General features: G+C 42.1%; 1 protein-coding gene across 3 annotated transcripts in view; it reads left to right on the forward strand.

Moving 5' to 3' along the window:
* The window catches only part of fnbp1b (formin binding protein 1b), a 69,684-nt gene that overhangs the window by 39,193 nt on the left and 5,564 nt on the right, over window positions 1-24,927 (forward strand). The window contains exons 6-17 of one of the 3 annotated variants that reach the window (XM_073477691.1): window positions 124-228; window positions 5,692-5,820; window positions 7,146-7,292; window positions 9,537-9,728; window positions 11,291-11,479; window positions 16,853-16,867; window positions 17,151-17,186; window positions 21,474-21,583; window positions 22,314-22,446; window positions 22,835-22,956; window positions 23,085-23,257; window positions 23,535-23,693. In XM_073477691.1, the coding sequence (XP_073333792.1) occupies window positions 124-228; window positions 5,692-5,820; window positions 7,146-7,292; window positions 9,537-9,728; window positions 11,291-11,479; window positions 16,853-16,867; window positions 17,151-17,186; window positions 21,474-21,583; window positions 22,314-22,446; window positions 22,835-22,956; window positions 23,085-23,257; window positions 23,535-23,693 (1,510 nt within the window). Of the gene's footprint in view, window positions 1-123; window positions 229-5,691; window positions 5,821-7,145; window positions 7,293-9,536; window positions 9,729-11,290; window positions 11,480-16,852; window positions 16,868-17,150; window positions 17,187-21,473; window positions 21,584-22,313; window positions 22,447-22,834; window positions 22,957-23,084; window positions 23,258-23,534; window positions 24,488-24,927 lie in introns of those variants that run through there. The other 2 variants (XM_073477693.1, XM_073477692.1) reach the window with 2 other exon arrangements.

Here is a 24,927-nt window from a genome sequence, read left to right on the forward strand (position 1 = left end):
ATATGTACATGTTATGACGTTCATTACTATGCTTATTTAAAGGTCAGGTTGTGTATTGTCTCATGGCTGGAAATGACTGATTCAGTGACTGATCATGTTTGATTTTTTTTTTTTTTTTTTCAGTGTAAAAGAAAGTTCGAGAGGGATTGTAAAGAGGCAGACAGAGCGCAGCAGTACTTTGAGAAGATGGATGCTGACATTAACGTGACTAAGGCTGACGTGGAAAAGGTATGTGTCATCTCAGCGCCGTGCAGAAGCCACCAATCACACGAGCTTGTCCTATACCCTCCATGCTAAACACTACTGCCTGGCCTTCCTCACCACCCCACCACGCACCCTCCTCTTTCTTTCACCATTTTTTCTTTTACATTTTTGTCCCCCCTCTTTGCCCTGACTCCTCATGCCACTGGGCCCAGCAAAGATTGAGTGACCATGTGTTTGTTGCCAGTGGCTGTGTGTAAAAGCTGGCATTGTATCAGCAGCACAGTGATCTGCTGCTAAACAAAGCTGATAGCAGCCCGAGTCCTCATTATCACTGTAGAGCAGCCACCCAACGCTCTGCTCTGCTGAATGGGCCTTAGCAACAGACAGGACTGTGTGTCCGTGGTGGTGTTTGTGTGTGTTTTTATGTGTGTTGTGGATTATACACATCAGTTGGCTTTTTTAAATATACAGTTTGGTGTTTCTGTGATTATACGTCCTCTTCAATAAATCACACGCAGCGTTCATGCGATTCTCAGGCCTCGTAGACCAGAGCCCCCTGGGCCTGTAGCTGATGTCATTTCCTGTTGTCATAACCAATTAGAAGAGCCTCTCAAAATCTCAGCCTTTAACCCACACAGCTCCCACGCCCGCAAGGCATCATGGGTCAGCGGCGCGTGCTCCTGCTGCTTCATCAGCTGTTGGAGCAGAGCTCAGGCTCAGAGTTGACACAGTTCAGACCCGATTATTATGCAAATATAGGCTGGAATAAAGAGCCTTTCTGCACTCTGGACCTACAGCCAAAGAGCTACAATAGGCTTAGGCTAACACCGAACTCAACTGGAAAGAGCAGGCTCAAGAAACTAGTCTCAGAACAAGAGTGGTGTTGTGTCTGATTACAGTTATTTCATTTATTCAAGCATAAAAGACTCATACACTTAATTCAGTGCTGTATTTCCTTGCTCTCATTTAGTTAGTAAAAGTGTGATAATGTAAGCAGCTCCTTAGTATGTTGTGTAGTATGTGTTTATTTACATTACTGCTGACGATTTTTCTGTGGCTCGTTCATGCCACTGGAAAACAAATTCAGATTAATCCCTGTTGCAGCTTTAAAGATGCTCTGACACTGAGTATATAATGAAGAACTGCTACTGACTAGTAAGCAAGAAAGTGCCAGATTGAACTACCACATTATGCTTGTGGCAACGTTTATTTTTCTTTTCTCTTTCTGTCTTTGTTCTTTGAAGAGTAAATGCGGTATTTTTCAACCGTATTCTCACCATTGTGGCAACTGTCACTACTGGTAGTAACAACTTTGCACTTGCCATCATTGTTGCAGAGATTTGGAAAGAGCAGACTCAGAGCATTCAGACGTGAAACCTTTGAAATGATTTATGTAAAACCAAAATTTATTTTGAAACCCTTAAGAGACTCATACTGCTTCCCCCCAATATTCAATCAGTCAGGTTAGACTCAGGTTTCAAAATTAGGAAGTAAATCCAAAAGCCTCTGTTATGTGTTATGTGAAAATGTTACGCAGCATTAGAATTGTAGTTTATGGGCTGAAACAAATTTGTACGTTCCTTTAATTTAGAAACACTTAACACAGCTTTAAAACTCATGAATCACTCTCTCTTTGGACGTTAAGCAGACCATACAATAAGAAGCTGTGGCAAACATTACCACATTTATATTCATAATGAATATGCAGGCTTTTAGTGTCTCACCCTGCTTGCAGAGGTATAGATCACCGCAAAAATATTCACTTTCTCATTTGCTATTTCTTTCTGTGTGGGTTTTCTGAACATCTCTCTTTCTCACCTACTCACATTTCCATTATTCAGAAATGAAGAAGTTATAATAGAAACGATTGGATTCCCTGAAGATCAGTGACTGTGGAAGATGATTGGATTTTCTTCCCACATGGTTTTTTTTTTCTTTTCTTTTCCATGTGTTTTACTAACAGGTGAACGTTTTGCCATGTTGTATGTGGCGTCAAGTCTATCAGCTGTGATTTTGTAACAAGATTCTCGCTAAATTGTGGGGAAGTATGACAAAAGAAGGGAGTGTATGTGTTTGTATCGTCTGTCAGTTTTGCGAGTCTGTCTGTGGTTTTAGATGCTCAAGCTGTGATGCCACATCACTCTTCCACAAGCTTGGTGTTAAGATTTCTTTAGCCCAGTAACATGTAGGGGGTATAGGCACACATTTGCTGCATCATGTTGAAAGTAAAACAAAGGTAAAGTGTCATTTTGACAGTGCTTGGTGTGTAAAGAAATAGATATGGTCATAAATCTAGTCCCCAGAAAATAACACATCATGTGTCTCAAAATGTTTTTGTCTCTGCAAAAGCAACTGTGCTTCACCACCTGCAATGCCATGTCACAACCACAGCCTTGTTTGGTTAAAGCCTTTGGGTATAAGTAGGTCTGGGTTGGACAGAACAGAGGTATGGTAAAGGAAGAAGAAATAGGGAGTTTATATGTCTGTGTATTAGTATTCGGCAGCTAAAGGCCGCTGTAGGATTCAAAGTGACAAATGATATATTAACTTTTCTCAGTGAAGTTGCTTGTCAGTAATGATAAAAAAGAATCTGCCATAATTTGAGATATATAGTCAAGCTCCAGGAGATTTTGTCTGTGATGAGATGTCCCTCTGTAATGCAGAAAAGCTGCTGTTTGTTCAGGCTGAGGTATTGCGGTTTTCTCTGCAGCTGGAGCAAACCTCTAAGTGTTCCCTCTCCTCCTCTGGAAAACAAATCCCTCAATTTGGGGTTTAGGATTCACAGCCCAGATATCCACAAAGCCTGTCACAGTTCTTTGAGGGACCCCTGGCCCTCACACTCACTCCCAGATTTGTAAAGATGTCAGAAAGCATTAGAAAAATAACACATGGCACACACACTCTCTCCACTTCTGTTTCGCCTGTACAGCCGTTTACAGTGCCCGTATTTCAGTGGTGGTTGTTTATTTACTGTGATACCAACTTCCCTTTTTTGAAATGATGACACGCCTGGTGGTCCAGGAAGTGCATCTATGGCAACTTCTTGTTTAGCTGGAAACGGCTAACAATCCTCTTTTTGTGTGTGTGTGTGTGTGTTTGTATATTTATTTTTTATGCAATGCCTTGAAGCGAAGTTCCCACAAGGTAGGTCCAGCGGGCAGAGAGTCCGTTACGTCTGTGGGAACACACACTGTCTCGACTCGTGTCTCGATAAACACACAAACACGATCTCCTGTGCAGTCTAACACACAGTCTCGACCAGGTCCCTGTTAACACGCCCTGTCCTGTCTGACTGTGATCTGCTCCCCCGTACAGTGGCTTCTTGTCTCGCTGTCTGCAGCCGAACGCTCTCTCACCCTGAGGTTTATATGTGTGATGTAACAAAATGTAAATGAGAGAAATGCTGAATATGTTGCGTAAGGCGACAGCTTACATTCCAACTTTCATTCCAAGTTTCTTTTTTGTCCCTATAGATCTAAATATTTAGATAGATAGATAGATAGATAGATAGATAGATAGATAGATAGATAGATAGATAGATAGATAGATAGATAGATAGATAGAATGACATTTTTTGTCTTTGTTTCTTTGATTGCCAATAAGATAAATTAATATAAGAAGATGCTACTTTGGCTCTGATGCAGCTGCCTCCCCGCTGTCTGTGCTTACTAATTATCCCGCCCACAACATTATCTGATTGGTAACACATACTGAGCAATAGCCTAACTGTTAACACTACAGTGAATAATCTGAACCTGCAAAGTAACCAGTAACTAAAGTAACTGAATAAATGCTGTGGAGTAAAAAGTACTATATTTGCCTCCAAAAATGTAGTAGGATTACTTTTTTCTCAAGTACAAGTACAAATTTGAATTGTTCATACTTGAATAAAAGTAAAGATATTGTGCTTAAACATACTAATATAAAGTAAATTTTACATATAGTTACATGTATGTATATACTGAATACTATTTATTGATCATCAGTTTTTTTTTCTCTTATCCAGTTGCCAATAAAATAAATCAATTTAAATTTGTTCAGCTTAGACTGTGATGCAACATGCAAACTGCAAAGCAAATATTGACTTAGATTATCAATATTTGCCTGTGAAAATAGTAGAGTGGAAGTAATCAAGTAAAATACCTCTAAATTGTACAGTACTTGAGTAAATTATATTCCATTACTGAAAAAAAAAAAAGTATTGGTCTATCCCTATTAGATACAAATTTTTATGTTGTCACACATGCATATGAGTAACAGTTAAATACAGGTAATTTCCAGAAACTGACAACAGGATGTGATGGATGTGGCTGCAGGCACAGCAGCTTGTTACGAGGTTTCGTTATCTGCCAAGTTACCATGGAGATGATGTGTACCCTCATCATTACTAAACACCTTGCATGCACCGGCTACACCGGCACTGCAGCACATATCCACAAATGCATGCTCACAGGCCTTCACGTAGATCTCAAACAGCTGCTGTTTCACATGTGCTTTTTAGCTTTTGTCTGGATTTCACATTCCTTATTTTTTTTAAAAGGCTGTGACGATCATTTTCCACCAAAGTATTAGCTGTCACCCCTCCTGTGCTGGAAATAATGTACCTTTGTGTCTGACGAGCGTCTCCGCTCCGATGTCCTCCTCTTCTTCTAGTATGTCATCTATTACTTACCCATATGTGTGTGAGTGTGGGAGACTCAGAGTGGTGTGTGGGTGAGAACTGGATGAGGTCCTTTAAATGTTTCCCTCAGGGCTATGACATATCGGGGTTATGTTCCCTCTACTGCCCAGTTTTTTTCTGTGCATCTGCATCCAGTTGATTAAATGCAATCAGGGGTTCAAAAGGTGACCCTTTGTTAAAAATGACCCAATTAAAACAGTTTTTACATGTGGACAGGCTTCAGAGGAAGCAGATATGAGTACTTAGCTATACAGACGCGCATACACACACACACCCCACATGCTGTCTAGCTGAGATAATCTCATCTCCATCTGCTTGCCTTGGATCTGTAATAGGCTGCTCCTGCTGCGTTTCTGACTGCCTGCCTTAACCCCCTCAGACTGAACTAGCTTAAAATAATCAACATTATCAACTGTAGAGATAGACCAGACTGGGCGGGCAATCAAAATCCAAATCCCTCCATTCCGGTGCAGGCTGTTGTTTCTCTTTATGTATGTTTGTTCTGGCCTACATACTCTACAGTCAAATGCCAATGGCTGTTGCTGCTGGCTGACTTGGATTTGCACCTGCGACCGCACGTCCACGACCTTTATGTTTATTTGTGTGCATGCATGAACACTCGTATGCACAAATGTGTCAACTCATGTAGGTTTTGATGCTCTGGCTGTGTGTGTGTGTGTGTGTGAGAGTGTGTGTGTGTGTGTGTGTGTGTAACCCATATGTCTGTGTTAATCAGGGGACACTGAGGTTTAGTGAGGAGATCGTCTCTGATGTGCATGTTTGCTTTGTGTTTTTTTCCTCTATAGGCACGACAGCAAGCTCAGATGAGGCACCAGATGGCTGCTGACAGTAAGAGTGATTACTCCTCCTACCTGCAAAAGTTCAACCAGGAGCAGAATGAACATTACTTTACAGTTATCCCCAACATATTCCAGGTAAATATTACAACATGTGGCCTGTTTCCTTTTTGTTGTTGTAGCAGATAATTGCACTGATAATGTTGTTACACAAACCAATTATTAACCAGTGTTTCCCATACATCAAATTTGAGTGCTCTGATACTGATACCCGTATTGCGAATGCCTCCAATACTACCTGAAATGCTGGATCCAGCATTTATGCACGAGTAGCCAATTTAAACGACAAATGACTTGTGTAACTTTGGGCACGAATCAGCAAACTTACATTTGTCCTTACAGGGTGAGTTAAAAGTGCAAAAAACCCCAAAATAAAATCAACTTTAAAGCATTACACAGCCGTTTTCTCTATGTCTCTGTGCCAGGTATAGCTGTGGCCAGATGCATTCATTTTTTCGGGTTGTCCATATGTACATCTTTGTACGATATCTCAAGAACGCCTTTAGGAAATTTCTTCAAATTTGGCACAAACATCAGCTTGGACACAGTGATGGAGTGATTAGATTTTGGTGGTCATAGGTCAAAGGTCAAGGTCACTGTGGCCTCACAAAATACACTTTTGTCCATCACCCAACAATTCATATGATAATCAAGACAAGATTTTACACAAACAGTTTCAACACCAGCAATCTTATAAAGCATTTGAAGTCACATCATGCGAAAGAGCAAGATGAGTTCACTTAGGCAGAGGGGGGAAATAAAGGACGAACTGGACTGACTGAGCCAAAACAATAATAGCAATCATATCAAACCCATACAGGGTAAGTAGTATACAGCTGTTAAAAAATAATAATGATATATGTATTTGTTCTACTCCAGGTGTCAGAATTAGTATCGGGAAGGACAAAATGGTATCAGAACATCTCTAAAATGTATTAAGGTCACCACCCAGTTTTCCTCCATCAAGAAATATATATATTTTTATGTTTTTTGTTTATCCTTTCTGCCTTTAAAAGCTCTGTGCAGCTAAGAGTGCAGACTGATTGAAAAGTATGCCAGAATGGTGCATTCATGTGCAATCATTAGTGAGTTAATTTGCAGCCCACCACCCCCGCTCCCCTCGGGGTCCACTGCTAAAAATAAATCCTCAACATGTGAGAAACGCTGAGCCGTCTTTATGAGGAGTGAGGTTATTTTGCATAAGGGATTTGGTGTGTTACAGTATGAAATACAAATAAAAGATTGCAGGTCAAACATTTAAAACAATGCAAAGTGCATAAGAGATTTCCCAGATGGTACGAGAAGTCTTTGATACTCTTTATCAAACAACACTCAACTCTTACTCTATAGCATAAGCTAGTAAAACTCATATTTACATAAGAACATGCCTGCTTTTGTTGTAGCAACTTCAAGACATGGAGGAGAAAAGAATCGAGAGGATAGGCGTGTGCATGAAGACGTTTGCAGACGTGGACCGCCAAGTGCTGCCCATCGTGGGGAAATGTTTAGACGGCATGACGAAAGCCGCTGAGTCCATCGAGCCCAAGACTGTGAGTATGCAGACTGAGATATATATGGACACACACACGCCACCATATGGGACATATTACTCACTCAGCCAGGGTGTCAGTCACAACCCACACACGACCGATTAGGCTTTCATCCGAGCAACAAGTGTGCCAGTGGGTTGGTAGTCTTTCGAGGGGCTTTTTGAAAATAAAAACAGGCCACCTGTAAACGACAAAATGCTGTGGGAGGAGAGTAATAGCTGAACAAACTAATTCCATTTATGTGTCGGCCTCCCCTTTGTAGTAAAGCGACTCCTAGGACTTTGTGTCGCCTAAAAATACATTACATAATCACCCCTCAACGATAAATGACAAATAAGTTTCATATGAACACATGAAAGATTTCCCCTCCAGTTCCAGAAATGAGCTAAGCACTGCAACAGCCTGATTTTCAGCCTCATGATGCTGAAAGTCTGAGGAGAACAGTTGCAACTGAGGATAAAAGGACTTGATGTATTACTCACCAGATGTAGACTGTTGGTGTAAAGCCTGCCATTGGCAGAGCTTTTCAGGCGGCATTCTCCTCCTCTATTGTTATCTGAGTGTTAGCAAAATCCCCGTCTCTACAGGAAACAACAACAACAAACTCCAACCTAGCAACATGCATGCTGACAAATTACAAGTTACCCTAAAACTAACCCGGTCACCAAAGATAGGAACGTAAACAAGTCAACAGCTGTTACCTTTTCTTTTGCAGGGATTTAGCTAACTAGCTAACCGTGGGTACAGTTATGAGCAGTTAGGGGCTGCTGTGGTGATACGCTGCCACCTATTTGTTTGGATTTTGAAAGTGACAGGTGGCCAATTCTTACATATTGCACCTTTGAGCTAACGACTGCTGACTGTAACCTTAAATTTAATAGACAGATATAAGACTGGTAACAAGGGAAGGTGAATAAGGTAATTTCCCCAAAATGTTCAACTGTTTCAACGTCTCTACCTGTTCTGGAAATAGGAGGAAGTTGAAACACTGTGCTTCCTACAGTTTAGAAACTTTAAATGTTGAATAGAGTTCAAGAGAACCTCTCTGTTTTCAGTTGACACACTTCCACGAAGCTCGTACGCAGGCGCTGGCGTAGCGTCTGTCCCATGGCTCATATTTATTTATTATTTGGATGTTGAAATAGAAGGCAGCCTTCGCCTACGTTCAAGAGAAAATGAGCCGTGTGATATATGGAGATGTCACATGTTGGCTGCTTGCTGGCACGACAAAAAAAACAAGTCTATCCCCAGGGATCGCATAGTGTGTGTGTGTGTGAGAATGTCTAGCCGTGTGTATGGCTCAGCTCCAGGGAGATGACTCCAACCTCCAGCCTGTGACTGACTGCTGCAGTAAACAACTGATCACATGCCCCGTCCCTCTCTCTTCCTCTCATAGTCTTCCTCTTGTATACAGTGCACATCAGCAGATCTTTGACCCCTGATCCTAACTCAAACCAGACCCCTCTGCTCTTATCAGTTGAGATAGCCTGATGCACACTTGACTTGATTAATGTGCTCCTTCCTGTGTCTGAGGAGACTGGCGGTGTCCCTGACCTCAATGTGTTTGTCATAACTCCTGCCTGGCAGATTTAGGTCTTTTCCTCTTTCTTCTGTGGCCCACAAACTGAACAACGTCAGTCGCTCTCCCTCTTTCTTTTCATGAGGTGTTATCAGGCAAAAAACTACTGTAAACAGGAGAGTCACCAGGCCTCTATTGTGTTGCATCTTATCTCCAGACCTGCTGATTAGCTGGACAATCTAAAGAAACAGACAACAACATTTCCCTTTTAGTCATTGTCTTCTTTTCTATGATTCTCCCAATGAAGTTTAAAGTCTGGAAATGTGGCTTGAAATAGTAAAAATATATGGTATCAAAGTTGAGTGTCTCATTAAGCATCCACAAAAATTGGAGTGAGAATAAACGTTTATACTGATTAGAAAACCTAGCTAGAAAAAACACTCATTTAGCTGTTTAGACCATTTCTCAAGACTGTGTAGGTGTGGCAGAGTAGGTTTTGATTGATATCTTCAATAAATATCAATGTTTTTCACAGGTATAGAGTATTGCGACAACACTACAGGTGGCCACTTGCTGCATATCATCCTCTCGCTCTCTCATCCCATTTCCTTTGATATCTCTAGGCTGTCCTCTCTAATAAAAAGGCCAAAAATCAATAATAAAAAAATGCATCAAGGTTAAGGCTGTCACTGATTGCTGCAACATCTTGTCCCCCCACCCACTAGGACTCGAAGCAGGTTGTGGAGTCCTATAAGTCCGGGTTCGAGCCACCGGGAGACGTTGAGTTTGAGGACTACGGCCAGGCCATGAAGAGGACGGCATCTGAGACCAGCCTGTCCAACACCAGAGAGGGCAAGGAGAAGCCGACTACCAAGACCAAGGGCAAACTGTGGCCTTTCATTAAGAACAAGAACAAGGTAACACATGAATGCTCACACGGAGCCACAATCACACGCAAGCGTTTATTGCTTTTTGGTGGAGGTCACCTTTCACTGCGGGCAGATTTTTGTTGGAGGGCTGGAGGGGTATCTGTCATGTTATGGCGGTTCTGTCTGTGTGATACAGTGGCTCAGAAATATATGTGTTCAATGTCACATTTGTAGTCTCTGTTTCATTTGCAGCACTGGTTCTATGTTTAATTTAGTTTCATTTTCGTGTAGATTCTTTGACTTTTGTTCTTTTAAGCTCAAGAAATTTGTTGCTAGTTCATGTTACTATTTGCCATTTTTGTTGTTATTATTATTCGCCACCCGTTTCCCCCCCTCCTCTGGCAATCACCCTCACCGATTATGGGAGCCTCCCTTCCGTAACACACACTAATGCATTTCTACCTTCATCTTGTGGACGGACTCAACTGGCAGATATTAACTCGATCTGAAATAACAGTCTCCCCTCACCGTGTTTTCCATTCACTGGTTATCAGCCTCGAGTAGCCTCCTTGGGTTTCCTGCTTCAGAACGGCAAAACGGATCTCTGACGGTCCTGTGGGCTGGTGGCACTTTTGGTATTGCATTAGATGAGAGCATGAGTGAGTAATAGGGTGTGTGTGTGTGTGAGAGAGAAGTGTGCAAACTCCCAAAACTGAAGCCTGCAGAACAGTATGTTTCTATCATATTTGCTTGATGTAATCAGGCTTATTTTCTATAGTGAGTGTTTGGGAGCACAGACAGCCGTACAGAAAGGTATTTCTACTGTACATGCACACTCACACACAAGCATGCAAGCATTGAAGAAACACATACCAAAATAAAGCATTATAATTCAGTAAAAAAGCACTATTATTGACTCACAGATCCAGGGTTTTTAGGAATTTCTGTCTCTTTGCGCTTGAAAGAAGGGTTTCTGAATCACTTGGCCTTGCATGCGCATCGTCTGGTGTCTGAGAATCATCACTTCAGCTTCACTCTCTAACTCCTCCACTACTGGTAGATGAATAATGCAGTCAGATGTTTTAGGACAGCGATAAGCAATTAGATTTCTCTGATGATGACCTCAAATTCAGCTGCTGCTATCCATGGGGATGTGGTGAATTTCTCATCCTGGCTGGCATGTGACGAGGTCGGGAAAGAAAAAGGATTTCCAAAATGGACGCCTGCATGCGCTTTGACTGAACCTCTTTGCTGTTCGCTTTGTCGCAGCCGCTTGCTTTTAACACGCTTTCTTCTCACTCTGGTTTTTCTTCTTTTTAACTGTTTTTCTTATGTTTTATATGTTTTGTATTTTATTTTCCACAACATAACAACTGATACACTAGGTTTGACATTCCTTTGGTTGTCTTTTATGTTCTGTTTGGGTTTTCTGTTATGTGTTTATTTTTTAATATTTGTAGGAGGCTTATTTATTTCGTTTTGTGTTCCCTCCTCCTTTTCCTCCTTTTGTCTTTTTTCGTTGGATTCTTCTTGCCCCCTTCTTCTTCTTCTTCTTCCATGTTTTTCCTCCTCCTCCTCCTCTCCGTCACGGCTCCCTCTCTTACTGGTAGCTTATGTCCCTGTTAACGTCCCCCCACCAGCCCCCACCTGCCCCCCCAGCCTCATCCCCGCCCTCACCCTCTGCTGTTCCCAACGACCCCCAGTCTCCCAAGCAGCACAAGGAGCCCCTCTCCCACCGCCTCAACGACTTCATGACCTCCAAACCCAAAATGCACTGCCTCCGGAGCCTGAGGCGAGGGGTAAGTGTGTGTGCCCGGCAAGCTTTGTGCACGTGTATGTTTGTCTCGAAACCTGTGTCCGAGCTGTGTACCTGCAACACTGTATGGGCGAAGTGATACAGAGGCCTCAAAGGTCACAATGCCTACATGGTATCCTAATATAGCAGGTGATTTAACGACACCTCTGTTACCCTTAACTGAATGTATCTACATGTAGGCAATGTGACCTCAGTTAGAAAACAGTGCAGTTAATTTTGACATTTTCCTATTCAGAACTCCCTTTAAAATTTGCCACATTTTCACCACCAGCAGTACAACATGCGTCTAACCTTCACTCATACAGTGTTCAGCCTTTTTGCTTCTCTAGCATGCTTATGTAGCGCATAACTATGACTCCATGATACTTGTCTGACTCACCAGCAGTCTCTCCATCTCGTCCCCTCATCTTCCATATTAACTCTGTGCTCACAACAACGACAGTCCCTCTCATCCACCTTCCCCCACTTTGAAAGAAATTAGCAACAGCACTCTTGGCAGCAGCATGGAGACTGCAGTCGCTCCCTGCGCACTTCTCTGCAGTCTCTGCTGGAGGCGGATTGTTTTTGTTTTGTTTGTTTTTGTACAAGAAGAGGGTTAAACCACACAATATGAGCAAAGTAATGGGTTGTGGATGTGGCAGCAGGCTGTTTTCAAGGGCTTCCTGGAGGGTGGTTTTATCAGCACCAGCTCAGGATCCTGATGGGTGTCATCACCAGGTCCCTTTCTAGCATCCAGGGTGTGTGTGTTGTAATGGAGTTGCTGGGCCGGGGCAGGTCATAGCACGCCTTCCTGTAATGCACTCGCAGCCTCCAGCTCTCCCTGACCTCAGGACTGGGCGGCACCTCACGTGTTCCTTCCGGACCCAGCAAATATAGCTTTTGTTTACACTCATATTTTGAAAGGGCAGCGGTTTCTCAAAGTAAAAACATTAAAATGAATTGGTGCTAACATGACGTCTGAAAAGAAGAAATAACAATGCGGTGCAGCAGTGCAGTGTGCAAGCGTATCGTAGAGGAAATGATTGAAGGTCGGCTGAAGAAAAGGGGAAGCGCGTGTTTTTTCTAGCGTCACACAGACCTAGCAGGAAGTGCACGTTTCTGAAAGCGGAAGTGCTGAAACAGCGTTGGAGAAGAGTGATAGAAAAAAAGCATAAAGAGTCAAATCAGATGCATTGTCTTTGAGTCGACACAGATTAAAAAGATTGAAGTTTGACCTTACCGTAACATTTCGCAGCACAAGGATGATGTTTTTGAATGTATGAGAAGTGTCAGAGTAGAAACCATAAACTGTACTCATTCTCATATCTCATGACTATACATTTAATTATCTTCCACACCTCATTCCTCATGGCAGTAACCTGTTTATGTTTTTCTTGTATATAGATGTTGTTTTTACATTATATTTCCTTAATAAGTCTACCGTATATGATAGGTGACTCAAAGGAAACAGAAGGTGCATGGTTAATCCAGTAAAATAACATCACGTCTTTTAGGGACACCAGCACCCGCTGCCTCACTGACACACAGACAGTTTGGGCAAATGCCTGTGAACAGCTGCTGGTAGAAGGTCAGGCCAATTCCTCAGCTCATGCACAAACAGGCCTGCATCCATCTGCTCAAACAGAGCTAACTAGCAACACTTTATCCCCAGTGCTACAGGATCGTTTTGAGTAGAAAGGCTTATTTCTAACGGGTTATCTGCAGGGCTCGGAAAGCTTCTAATTCACTTAGAGAGTCTTGGTTTTAATTTACTAAAGTCTTCATTATTAAATGTGTTTGTATCCGATTCCGGGATACGTAACACATACTTACTCACTAAATTAAAAGTGAGATTGTGCGACATCAGATTGTTCTCGTAGTAGGTTGTTCAGTCCTTTCGCTGAGCTTCCAACAGTTGTACATCTTGGAAGTACATTTTGCCACTACTGGCATTCCATTATACTTTTGTATTTTGGCTGGTATTCATCCATGTATTTATTTAAATCCTCAGAGAACACAGTGAGGGACAACACTAATTTCACATGGTGCTGAGGTACAGGCATACAATAGACAGGATACAGCTAAAATTGTTAAAGATGCTCGGAGGTAGCATTTAAGGAAGAACGCCTGGTTAAAAGAGGATAAAATTAAAGATATTGACGATGAGGCGAGTAAAAGAACAACAATTACAGTCAATTAAATTTCCAGCTTTCATGTAGGACACAGTTACAGAACAGAACTTACTCAGTATGATCATAAAACAGGTTTTCAGTCAAATTCTATCTGGTGTTAAGAAGTCATACAACTTCAGTTAATCCTGCAGAAACCCTGTAAAAAGACTCAAAAGAGCAAAAGTGAAGATGTGTCAGATAAAAAGATGCAAAGCCTACTTAAAGCATGATTTTGACAATCCAAAAATGGAAATTCAGTCATTGTCTATTCACCCTCTTGCTGACGGAAAGCGAGGTTAAGTTTTGTAGTCGACAAAACATTTCTAAAGCTTCACACCAAAACACATAAAATATCTCCAAACAGGTCCTCCAGTGCAATCCAAGAAGAATCTGTAAGTTCTGAGAATCCAAATTGATTTGACATTATTTACTCCCAGTTTGTGCTGACAGGGTGTACGCTATCACTTTAGCTTAGCAGCTACAATCAAGATTTCAGCTTTTAAAAGGCGTGTAAATAACTCTGAGCTTCAGGATTATTCTTTGATTCCCCATCTACTCCAGTAGTTTAGGAGAAGCTCCAGAAATGTTTTGTGGGCTACGAAAACTTTACCCGACTTTCCATCGGCGTGGAGGTGAGTAGATAATGCCGAAAATGTTCCTTTTTGGGTGAACTTATCCTTTAAATCTAGAAAATACTGTATTATATTCCTCTCCCACCTCCTGCAAGCAGAACATAAAATCACATTAGGGATTAGTTGTGACAGTGGAGGTGGGGTGTTGTGTCTCTACGCACAGTGGAGGGATGTCTGCCCCTGCAGGAGAGCCTTTGTGTGCTGCACATTAGCTGTCTGATCCATCCACAGAAGCTGTGTATGTGCGTATGTGTTCTGTGTGGGCTGAAATAGAGGAAGCGTATGTGTTTTGGGAGTCAAATTAAGGCCGTATACAGTATAAGAGCTTAAAGACGTCAGTGCTGTTTTCTGTGTTCTCTCTGACAACCACCACAGCAGCAATCCCCGCGCTCGCTCAGTTGTCACAAAGAGCTTATGAAGAGGACTCTGGGCCGACCCACATATGCTTTCGAAGCAAGGCAATATGTTGTAAGTGTGTGTGACGGGCGTGAGTACCAGCGGTGTGTGTGTGTGTGAGCGCGAGCAGGTACGAGATGTGGATGAATATTGAATGTGTGATTGGTAAAAGCCATGTACAGCACATACAGTAGCCTCATTAATAAAATTCAGCCGTGTGACACATTCACAGGAAATTGTTCGTCACAGTTAACGAGGCTAAATGTCCTCACAGACGAGGCTAGTGTCTGTGCCTGTCTCGGTATTGATCACATGGCTCTGACGCGTGTAGAATCGGGGCGAATGATCGGAGAGGATGATGACTTCATCCCACATCACATGTTATCAGCTTGAAGTTTGTTGTTGCTCGCGGCTGATTCAGGGCTTCCCCACCGAGCATCTAATGGGGGTCAATTCACAAAGTGTCACAAGCACCTGAGGCTGTGGGGGATCATGAGTGTGAGGATGCTTCTTCATCCAAGCAATCACCCCCCTCCTCGCTATTTAAATCTCACCCTCGGCTGGATGTAATATTGGATGAGGTGTTGTCACACTTTGGGTGTGGGTTCAGAGTGCAGTACCCAGAATTCACCCCTCCAGGGCTTTCTTTGTGCTGGTGTGCCATACTGCAGCAGTGTTATCTGTCTTCAAGGGCTGTAATATACCTGTATATCTGTGTCTGTCTGGGTGGTTGGAAAGGGTTCAGGTAGATCTGTTGACCAGGTGTCATTTACACTGGGGACACTGTGGACACTGAGGACATGTCCCCACCATGTTTTCTTCTCCACCAGCACCTGCTGAAAATGGCTGCTGCTGATTCTCGTGCGAAGTAATGACAAACTTTTCAACCCAGGACCTACAATATAGCAGCTACAACATGTGCCAGAAAAGTAAATTAAATACTCTTCAGTATATGCGATTTATGGCAATATAACGGGCGGGGTCGGTGCTTGGTCCCCACCAAGTTACGCCTCCGGGGGCCAGTGTTTATGAGCCGACCTCAACGTTACTGATAGTATAGAATAAAACACGTTTATCATGTGCGGCTCTCAAGTGGCATCAGTGTAAAAGTGTAAATTAAATTATGTTTTTGAGCTCTGTTAGTGAAGCTTCACACGTAGAAAATGTAAGAAGGATCACAAGGCATCATAGCGAGGACTGTAACAGGCCATTCCAGGTGGATGACTCGATTAGTGGACTAAAGTGAGTCGAGCTCCTCAGTGCACCAGCCTCTGAGCCTTTAACAGGATTACAAGTCATCTGCTCCAGCTCTACCAGCCAGCCAATGGTTGTTAACCTGCTCTCTACTGTTCTTTGTTTTTAAAATATACCCATGTCCTCTCTAAAGTCAATCATCTAATTTTTTCCAAATAAGCTTTTTAAGCATCATTTCTTTTGATATTTTGACTCCACTTGCCTTTAAGCTCATGATTGCTCTTATTTGTTTTGGACCTTCCTTTAGCCACTTTGATTTCAGATGAGTCTGTATAGAATTTTGTGTGCAACAAGTGAGTTTTGTTTTGGTTTTGAACGCGTCTCTCCAGCTTGTCTTGTGTACAGTATCTGCCTCCATGTCAGCGAATGGATCTGCTAATGTGATACATGCTTTGGGCGCCCTCTGCTGTCACTTGCGTGTCATTGTAATGGCAGCAGAGAGGGATCATGAAGTAAAGGGTACATCCGTTCCTGTCGTGGCCACTCTCCCTCTACTTCATTCTTTACATTTATTTCCATCTGTCTCCCCTCAATGTTTTCCTCATTCTTTACTTCATGCTTGTGCAGTAGGTTGGCCTTTTACGCCAACTTGTTTTCTCATTTTTCATTAATCCATCATGTTAGAGATGTTAAACTTCACCACACGAGAAAAGAGTGGAGGGGTTTATAGCTGAAACTGTCGCTGAAAGCTTTTTTATGGCACGACCAGCATATAAATCCAAAACCTTCAGCCGTTTTACCCTCTTTTCCTTAAATGGTGAAGTTTAGCAAAGCAAAGCGTCATCATAAAACCCATGTCAACTATTTTTGTTTGAAGGAAAATGAAACGAATGGCCGCAATATTCTCCAGATGTTGACTTTTGTCTGTTGTCTCTTTCTCTCTCCCGCTCCTCGCCATTTCTCTCTCCTCTCCCCCCCATGAAGCTTTCTCTCAAGCTGGTAAGCATGACCGTATAACCGCACGACCATAGCGGCATGACCATAGCACGCATGTCACGTCCTCCCAGTAACACATTGTTAATAACGTTCTGTACGCCGTTATGTTTTTGTTGTGCTCTTGGATTTAAGTTTGTAATTTGATTTTTTTTTTATTTGCCGTGACACAACGATGGACCTCGAACTCATGTCGTTGTCTCATTTACATGTTATTTTTGTTGTTTGTGTTGTGGTTGTGTTCACGTCATGTCTCTCCCAAACTGTGTCTGTGGTCTCTATGGTGCAGATCACACTCAATTCCCACGTCCGGAATCTCATTGAGGTGATCAGATTTACTCTATGTTTTGTATGTCGTCTCGTAGTCTGTCTCGTAGTCCTCCTTGTCTCGACAAATTGTACGTCCTCGTAACAAATACTAATCTGATCTTACCTAGCAGTTGCTCACTCATGTCCTCACACTGCATGCCAATTTCGTTATTTTTACAGAATGCTGTTGTGTATGAATGTCGACTATAGAATTATATTTTCCTCAGAATGTGACACAGTATTAGTTTAATATTTTGGGATATAAACTTCTTCATTTTCTTGTTGAGACTAAATGAGGAGGTAGATACCAATTACAAATCTTTGTGCTAGATATGAAGCTACAGCCAGTAGAGGATTAGCTTAGCTTAGCATTACGACTGGAAACAAGGAAGCAGCTGGCCTGGTTCACTCCAAAGTTATAAAAAAGTGCCTATCAGAATCTCTAAAGCTCACTCATAAACATGTTTGGTTTTTTTTACACCTCTGTGACATTAAAGTCAATATCTTTTGACATTAGATGACATCATCTTAGGCTTTGGTAGAATACTGATCAACATTTTTCAACATTTTCTGACATTTTATAGAGCAAACAACTAACAATTGTAATGCATCAGCATTTACAGATGCCAAGAAGACTGCTTTGAGACTATACACCTGTTAGCATCAAAGCAAAAATGATGATTAATAGGTGTCAGTAAGGTACTCAGTTACAAAAAGAACATTTTGATTTCTGACTGTTTAGGAAGTGAGTAGAAAGTCGCGGCTCCTGATTTACCTTTGGACAGAGCCCGGCTAGCTGTTTCCCCCTGCTTCCAGTCTTTATGCTAAGCTAACGACTGACTGCCAGATTTTCTTCATATTTAGCACATAGACGTGAGAGTGTCTCTCTGCAAGAAAGCAAATAAGCATATGTCCCACAATATTGACTTTTGCATGATTTTTGTATTTCCTTCCTCTTTTAGGTTTTATTCTTATCATGTAAATGTAAATATAAATATCAATCAATTTGTAAATTCTTATCCATTCTAAATGTATCATACTACAAACAACAAATGACCTAATGGCAACCCATAGTTTTAGTGTATAATAGTATTATAATTGTGATTTTGTTTTGGGGTACATAGAGAGCGTAAACACTAACACATGACTTTATACTGTAACTTAATCAACCAGAAAGAAGCATGATGCATGATGATTGACGAGTCTTTGTTATGTTGCATGCCCGGTAAGAGTTGCGTGCCGATACAAGGGAATAGGGTAAGGTTGCCATGGTAACCTAGTTGCAGTGTTTGACCTGGCCCATGTGCAGTGAATCCTGACCTACAGTAGCTCCCGCAGTTATAACCCGTGGTGCCGCTGTGACCCATCTCAATGAGATCCAATCAGGCCTTCACCTACTCAGTCAATGCAGAGTTTATGTCTTAACTGACAAGGCTAATAAAACAGTGAAATAAGACAATCATATTTACTTTTTTGTTCATTAAAAAGGCAACAACAGACGCTATGGAGCCCCAAAGAGCTCATTATTGAACTGATAAGTATGATGTTTGTATTTAATAAATACTTCTTCGTAATTTACTAAAAATCAACTGATTATGAAGCTATTTTATCAACATTTTTCCCCTAGCAGCCTCATCAACCCCCAACTAGCCTGCAGATCATTGGCTGGGGCGACCACCGACAAAGACTGTGGCTCTCTGCTCTGCACAAAGTTGTGTGTCTTTCTCTGAAAATACATTCTCAGAACCACATGTCTGTTCACACTTCTCTGAAATAACCACATAGCTCGGGTCGCCATTCACACAATGGTTCTTCACCTTGATGCTGAGTAGAAATCTAAACTCACAAAGCAAGCCAGCTAGTTAGCTTCATAGCATGTGCAGCATTGTAAGTAAACAGAGAGGTTAGGTATTCAGAATAACTTTGGCATTGTTGATTTTCCAAATAGCAAAAGCAGACTGAGTAAAAACAATATGTGATTTTTTTTTTTTATATTAAAATTATGAACTTAGGGTCACACGAGGACACGCAGATGGATAATTGCACATGTATGCAATTTTGAACTCTTTTGGCCTCCATACAGTCCAGGTAGCGAGCCTCAGAATGCTGATACATTACGTCCACAGAAAGTTTGAGAGACTGCCGAGAAGTATGACTCATCAGTTCAGTGTTACGGACTGGAAACTTTCTCATCAGGAAATATGACCCTTGGCAAGCCACAAAAACCTCCATTTAAAGAACACACAGTCCTGTTAGAGAACAGTCAGACCCATTAGCGAGCTCACACTGAAACACTATACGAGCAACAATAGGATGTAACAAATACGTTATTACACTTCCGATGGATTCACAGAGACCACTAGATTAGCCGCAGCGACTGAATAGGTGAAAGGCCTCAAGTGTATACACTGACAAACAACCCAGCTCTTAGTGAGTGTATGCTAGAGAGCAGCTGCAGTATCTCCTCCTTCAGGTGAATTAGGACAAAACAAGAGCTCCATCTGCGGGAGCCGTTATCCATTCAGTCACAGGGAGATACTGCACCTCAAGGGCGTAGGTTTGGTCTCAGCTTTGGTAGTGACATTACCAGGGGTGGACTGGGACAAAAATTCAGCTCTGGCATTTTCTGTCCAGACCAGCCCACTATATTATCAGCGGACACCACGAAGAAGTCCACAAATCTCGTGGCGTCCTTTCTCACACATACTACAAAGGAGAGTCATATTCCTTGATAGCAGTTAACAAATAAAGCACGTAGCTATGAACTCAAGGACTAAAACTGACAGCTATAGCAATCAACCAATCAATCTTTGTTCATTATAGTGTCAAATCACAACAGAAGTTATGTTATGACCAGGGGTGGGACGAGACTAACGGGAAGAACCCAAAACCAGAGACGGGGTGGAGTTTTTCTCACATCATTACTTACATTTGCACAACAGTTGGTGCATTTCTCAAAACAATTAGTACAAACTGCAAAACCTTGTTGATAACCTGCAAAAGCATGTCACATGCTCAAAATAGAGGTCATTCCTCAAAACCAAGTATTCCTATCAATGAAAGTGTGTGTGTCATAAAAAAAAGTCCTGACACCATCATTTATGAACAAGGTAGTCAAATGGCTTTGTCGTGTTTTCATTAGGACACTTTACTAGTGTTTCCCAATGCAAAAAAGCCAGATCTTTGTGACCTGAAAATGCTCAAGACTATACACTAACACTATACACAGCCATTTGAAAACTACAGTAAAAGTAACACATTTACACACAAATTATACCTATTAGATAGTTATCACCTCAGTAAACAATAAATGAATTGAAAGATTACAATAAATTCAATGGTAAATATTGCAAATTAAATTTATTATTTGCTACAGGTTTACTTGTGTTTTGTATCTCTGTTTACAGCTCATCAGGCCACGTGAATGTTTACTGTTGCTATGGCAACAAGAGACCGCTGACGTTAGCATCTGTTAGCTAGCTTAGCTAAGTCATCTGAACAATAATAACCCATAATATCACAATTCGGCGTATTTGAACAAAATCAACCACAACTACCAACAGTCACAGCCCTTTAACTCTGGGCTGATGTGCTGCCACATGTTAGATTGTCAAAGTTAGAAAATAACGACTTCAGTCCCTGAGGAGCTACGTTAGCATTAGCGGCAGCTGCGTTCATCAGTATGCAGTTAGTGAGGTCGCATCACATTCAATGTAAAAACGTTTTTTTACTTTGTTTTGGACGTGTCTCAAACATTCAGCCGAGCCAGCCCCAGGCTAACGTTACTGACCCTGTCTGCCTCCACTCGCTCATCATCGTCAGGTCCTCCTCCCTCGTCTCCCGGCGCAGCAGCACCTGTGGCTGCTGGCGGGTCGGTGTCACTGGTCCCGGCACCAAAAAGCTCCGTCAACTTCGCACATTTAGCAGCCTCCACCTCCAGAGACTTCAACTTTTTAATCGCTGTTTCTCAGCTGTTTCTTCCTCTTATCCATTTCAAGTAGCGGACACAGTTTGGAAGATGCTCACTACTACCACTCACTAACGTTACTACTGGCTCAGCAGCAGACAAATATTGGTAGTGACTATTTTGCAATCCTCGAACATTGGTTGTGACATGTCACGACCATCTATATAGAAACCTACGCCCATGCTGCACCTAACTAGAAAAACATCCCAGTTAAAACAGCAACACAACAAATTAATTATTGAAGTTGCTTCTGTTCATCTTGTGGACTCTCTGCGTCTCGTTCTCATTTCTGTTTTTCTTTTTTGTACCTCTCTTCTCCCATTTTTGCTTTCTCAGGGCTCCGGACCAGAAGACTTCAGCCACCTGCCGCCAGAACAGAGGAGGAAGAAGCTGCAGGGCAAGCTGGACGAGCTGAATAAGGACATTCAAAAAGAAATGGACCAGAGGTATTTTTTGAGGTTTCCTCATACTATGATATCGTATTTACCCTCTACCTTTTATTCATTATCTGCTCGCACACATGCCGTTTGAAAGTCGGTCGAAATTTCATAGTCTACAAAACGTTCCTGGAGCCTTAACAGCAAAACAACAACTGAAGTAGCTGGAGGCCTGTTTTAAAACTTTAAAAAAAACATCATCCCGTATAATCCAAGTCTGTGGAAGCCACAAGATTGCAAATTGATTTGAAAAGACGTCATTTACACTCTTTTTAAAGCCGAAATCTTCACTGCAGCTGCTGAACTAAAGACGTTAGCACTAGCTTTACAGCACGTCTAGTGTATAAACAGGCTTGGGGAGTAACCGAAAGGGTGCGTGCTAACACTCATAGCTCAGCAGCTACAGTGAGGAGTTCGGTTCTAAAAAGGGTGTTAACATCCTTTCAAATCAGTTTGGGATGTTAGTGCTTCAGGATTCTTCTTGGATTAGTCCAGATGCTGTGTGGAGCTATTTTATGTTTTTATGGTTATCTTTTATGTTTTAACACAAGTCCCCAGCTACTTCAGTTTTTTAGGAGAATGCTGCAACACTTTCTTTCTGTGAAGCTCCAGAAATGTTTTGTGCGCTTTCCATCGACATGGGCGTGTGTAGATGATGACTGAATTTTCACATTTGGGAAGCTGTTCCCTTAATATGCACTCAAAGACTTGTACTGACTTCAGTGCTGTTTCCTCCCAGGGACGCTCTAACTAAGATGAAAGACGTGTACGTGAAGAACCCTCAGATGGGCGACCCGACCAGCGTAGACCCCCGGCTATCAGAAATAGGCCAGAACATCGAGAAGCTCCAGTTTGAAGTTCAGAAATTCGAGGTTAGTTGCGGTGCCAGTCTGAGCTCCCATGTCTGTGTGAATGTTAGTGTTGGCGAAGCTGTTTGGTTTATATAAGACAGTAAATAATGAGGAGTTCAAACACACGTCTCCAGCTGGGGTAGGTCCAAAGAGGCCTGCCGCTCGTCCATATTAGGAGAAGACGTGATGCAGCTGCAGGGGCTGGCGGCATGTTCCTGCTCTGTGCAGGGAGAGAGGAGTCCCAGAACAATGTCCTGGTTTAACCTCGTAAATAAATAGGAGTGTAAGGCTGAGGAGTTTCTCCTATGAAGGTCATCTGATTCCTCAATGCTGAAAATACATTTCAAGTCGTCGCACAGGAAAAACGCCGAGCTGCAGCACACACATATATAATAAATGTGTGTTTCAGGGCTGGTTAGCAGAGGTGGAGGAGAGGATGCCATCCAAGAGTGATTCACATCGGAGAAGTGGACTCTATGAGACCCAGAACAGCACAACAGTGGGCAACAACTGTGCACAGGACAGAGAGAGGTATGGTATACTCTGACAGACGAACAAACGTCAGACCACAGAGCTGTTACACACCTCGTTCATTCGGAAGAAAACTATGTATGTTTTCACAGTATATTTACTGTGTGTGTGTGTTGGCCCTTGAGCAGCCCGGATGGCAGCTACACAGAGGAGCAGAATTCAGAGACTCAGGTCAAAGCCAACATCAACCCCACACCCCCCACCAACCCCACCTCCACCACGCCGGAGTTCGACGACGAGTTCGACGACGAGGAGGTCCTGCCCACCATCGGCACCTGCAAAGCCTTGTACCCATTTGAAGGTAACGCCAATGTTGTAAACAGCAAGAATCAAACCCTGTACAGACATTTTAAATATATCAAAGTACACGTGACAAAAAGTTGTGACTTCCTTCAGTAAGAGTTGACTACAGTCCTATTGTGCAGGTTGTTATATTTGATATCCAAACTACTGTGGTATTTTTTGTTTGCTTCCTCTTGACTTTCAGGAAATTTGATTTACAAATCAACCTTTACCTGCATAACATTAGTTCAAGGTAGTTTCCCCAGGCTTCATCCTCTCTTTCCCTCTTCTCACAGGTCATAACGAGGGCACCATCGCCGTGGCAGAGGGCGAACTGTTGTACGTCATAGAGGAAGACAAAGGAGACGGCTGGACACGAGTGCGCAGGAACGAGGACGAGGAGGGATACGTCCCCACGTCCTACGTCGAGGTCTTTTTGGAAACAAATGCCAAAGGTGCTATGACATACATTTAACTCAGCAAGTGTGTTTCTCATGCTGTGAGTGTACAAGTTTCCATTCACTGCTGTCAGAGTGGGGCAAGTTATGGAGACAGATTGTAACTGGGAGCTCAGATAAGAGAAAAACCCCCCCTACAAACAAACTTCAACACACTTCCTGTCTCAGATTTGTCCATCGTGCCTCATGACATTTGTGACGGTTTGTGTCAGATAGTGTGAGTCACTGAACACTGTTGTTGAGCTCTGAGCAAAATGTTTAGGAATTGACACTGAATGCAGGCTGAGCCGGGCGGATGTTGTGAGAGAAAAGCCTGTAGTTCCTCACCTCCCATTCACTGCAGTCCCACCTAGTGGACATACAAATTAAAACACCCTCCAGTCAAAGCTTAGCATGCTGGGACAAATCCCCCACTGACAATGATCACATGTACAGGACATTTCACACATGCAGTACTTGATTCTTTTATAAGTATTTCTTTTTAAAGTTTTAAAATGTCAGATTACTGTATTCCACTCAAATTAACGCGCTTTTTAATCGATATTTGAGTCAGTATGGTAATAAATCAGCCGAGTGAATGTATACGCACCACCTGAAGTGACAACGAACATCAACAACAATGAAAGTCGAATCATCACGCAACTTATTGTGTGTTTTGGTCACTTGTTGTACCCCCAAAAAAGGAAAAAGCATGCTCCATGTGCAATCATGCAAATGTAATTTAAATCTGCTGTAAAATATGAATACATATTAAAAAGATATTTTTGTAGGCTAAACCTGAAAAACAAGGAAATAAAAATTGCCCCTCTAAAATGTTGCATGCTGTAGATTAATCATAGTGCTGTTACGACATGAAGACGTTGTTAAAGTTATTATTCTGCCCTGGTTTAGGGTAATTTTATAAAAAAAAATATTAATCAGATTAGTAACTAATATCCCCCTTAAGATGTGTTTTCTTTTCTTTTATGATCAGCTTTTTGATAATGATAGTGTTGGGCTGTTCTGGTCCTTTTCTCCAGGCCAGTGGTAAAAGGAATAAAGGACTGAGAATTAGCTGTACTAAGCGATATGGTGAGACTGGGCTGAGATATGGAGCCGGTTGGATTTTGAAAGCTGTGTGGTTTCTTTGCGAATGGTGCATTTTAATTTTTTTTTTACTGGAAGAGCATGGTCTGTGTACGGCCTCTGTGCCATTTCACTTCACCGCTACTCTAAGACATTCTGTGCTACT

The sequence above is a fragment of the Pagrus major genome, chromosome 12 (genome assembly GCF_040436345.1).
Source record: "Pagrus major chromosome 12, Pma_NU_1.0".
In the NCBI taxonomy this organism is placed as follows: domain Eukaryota; kingdom Metazoa; phylum Chordata; class Actinopteri; order Spariformes; family Sparidae; genus Pagrus; species Pagrus major.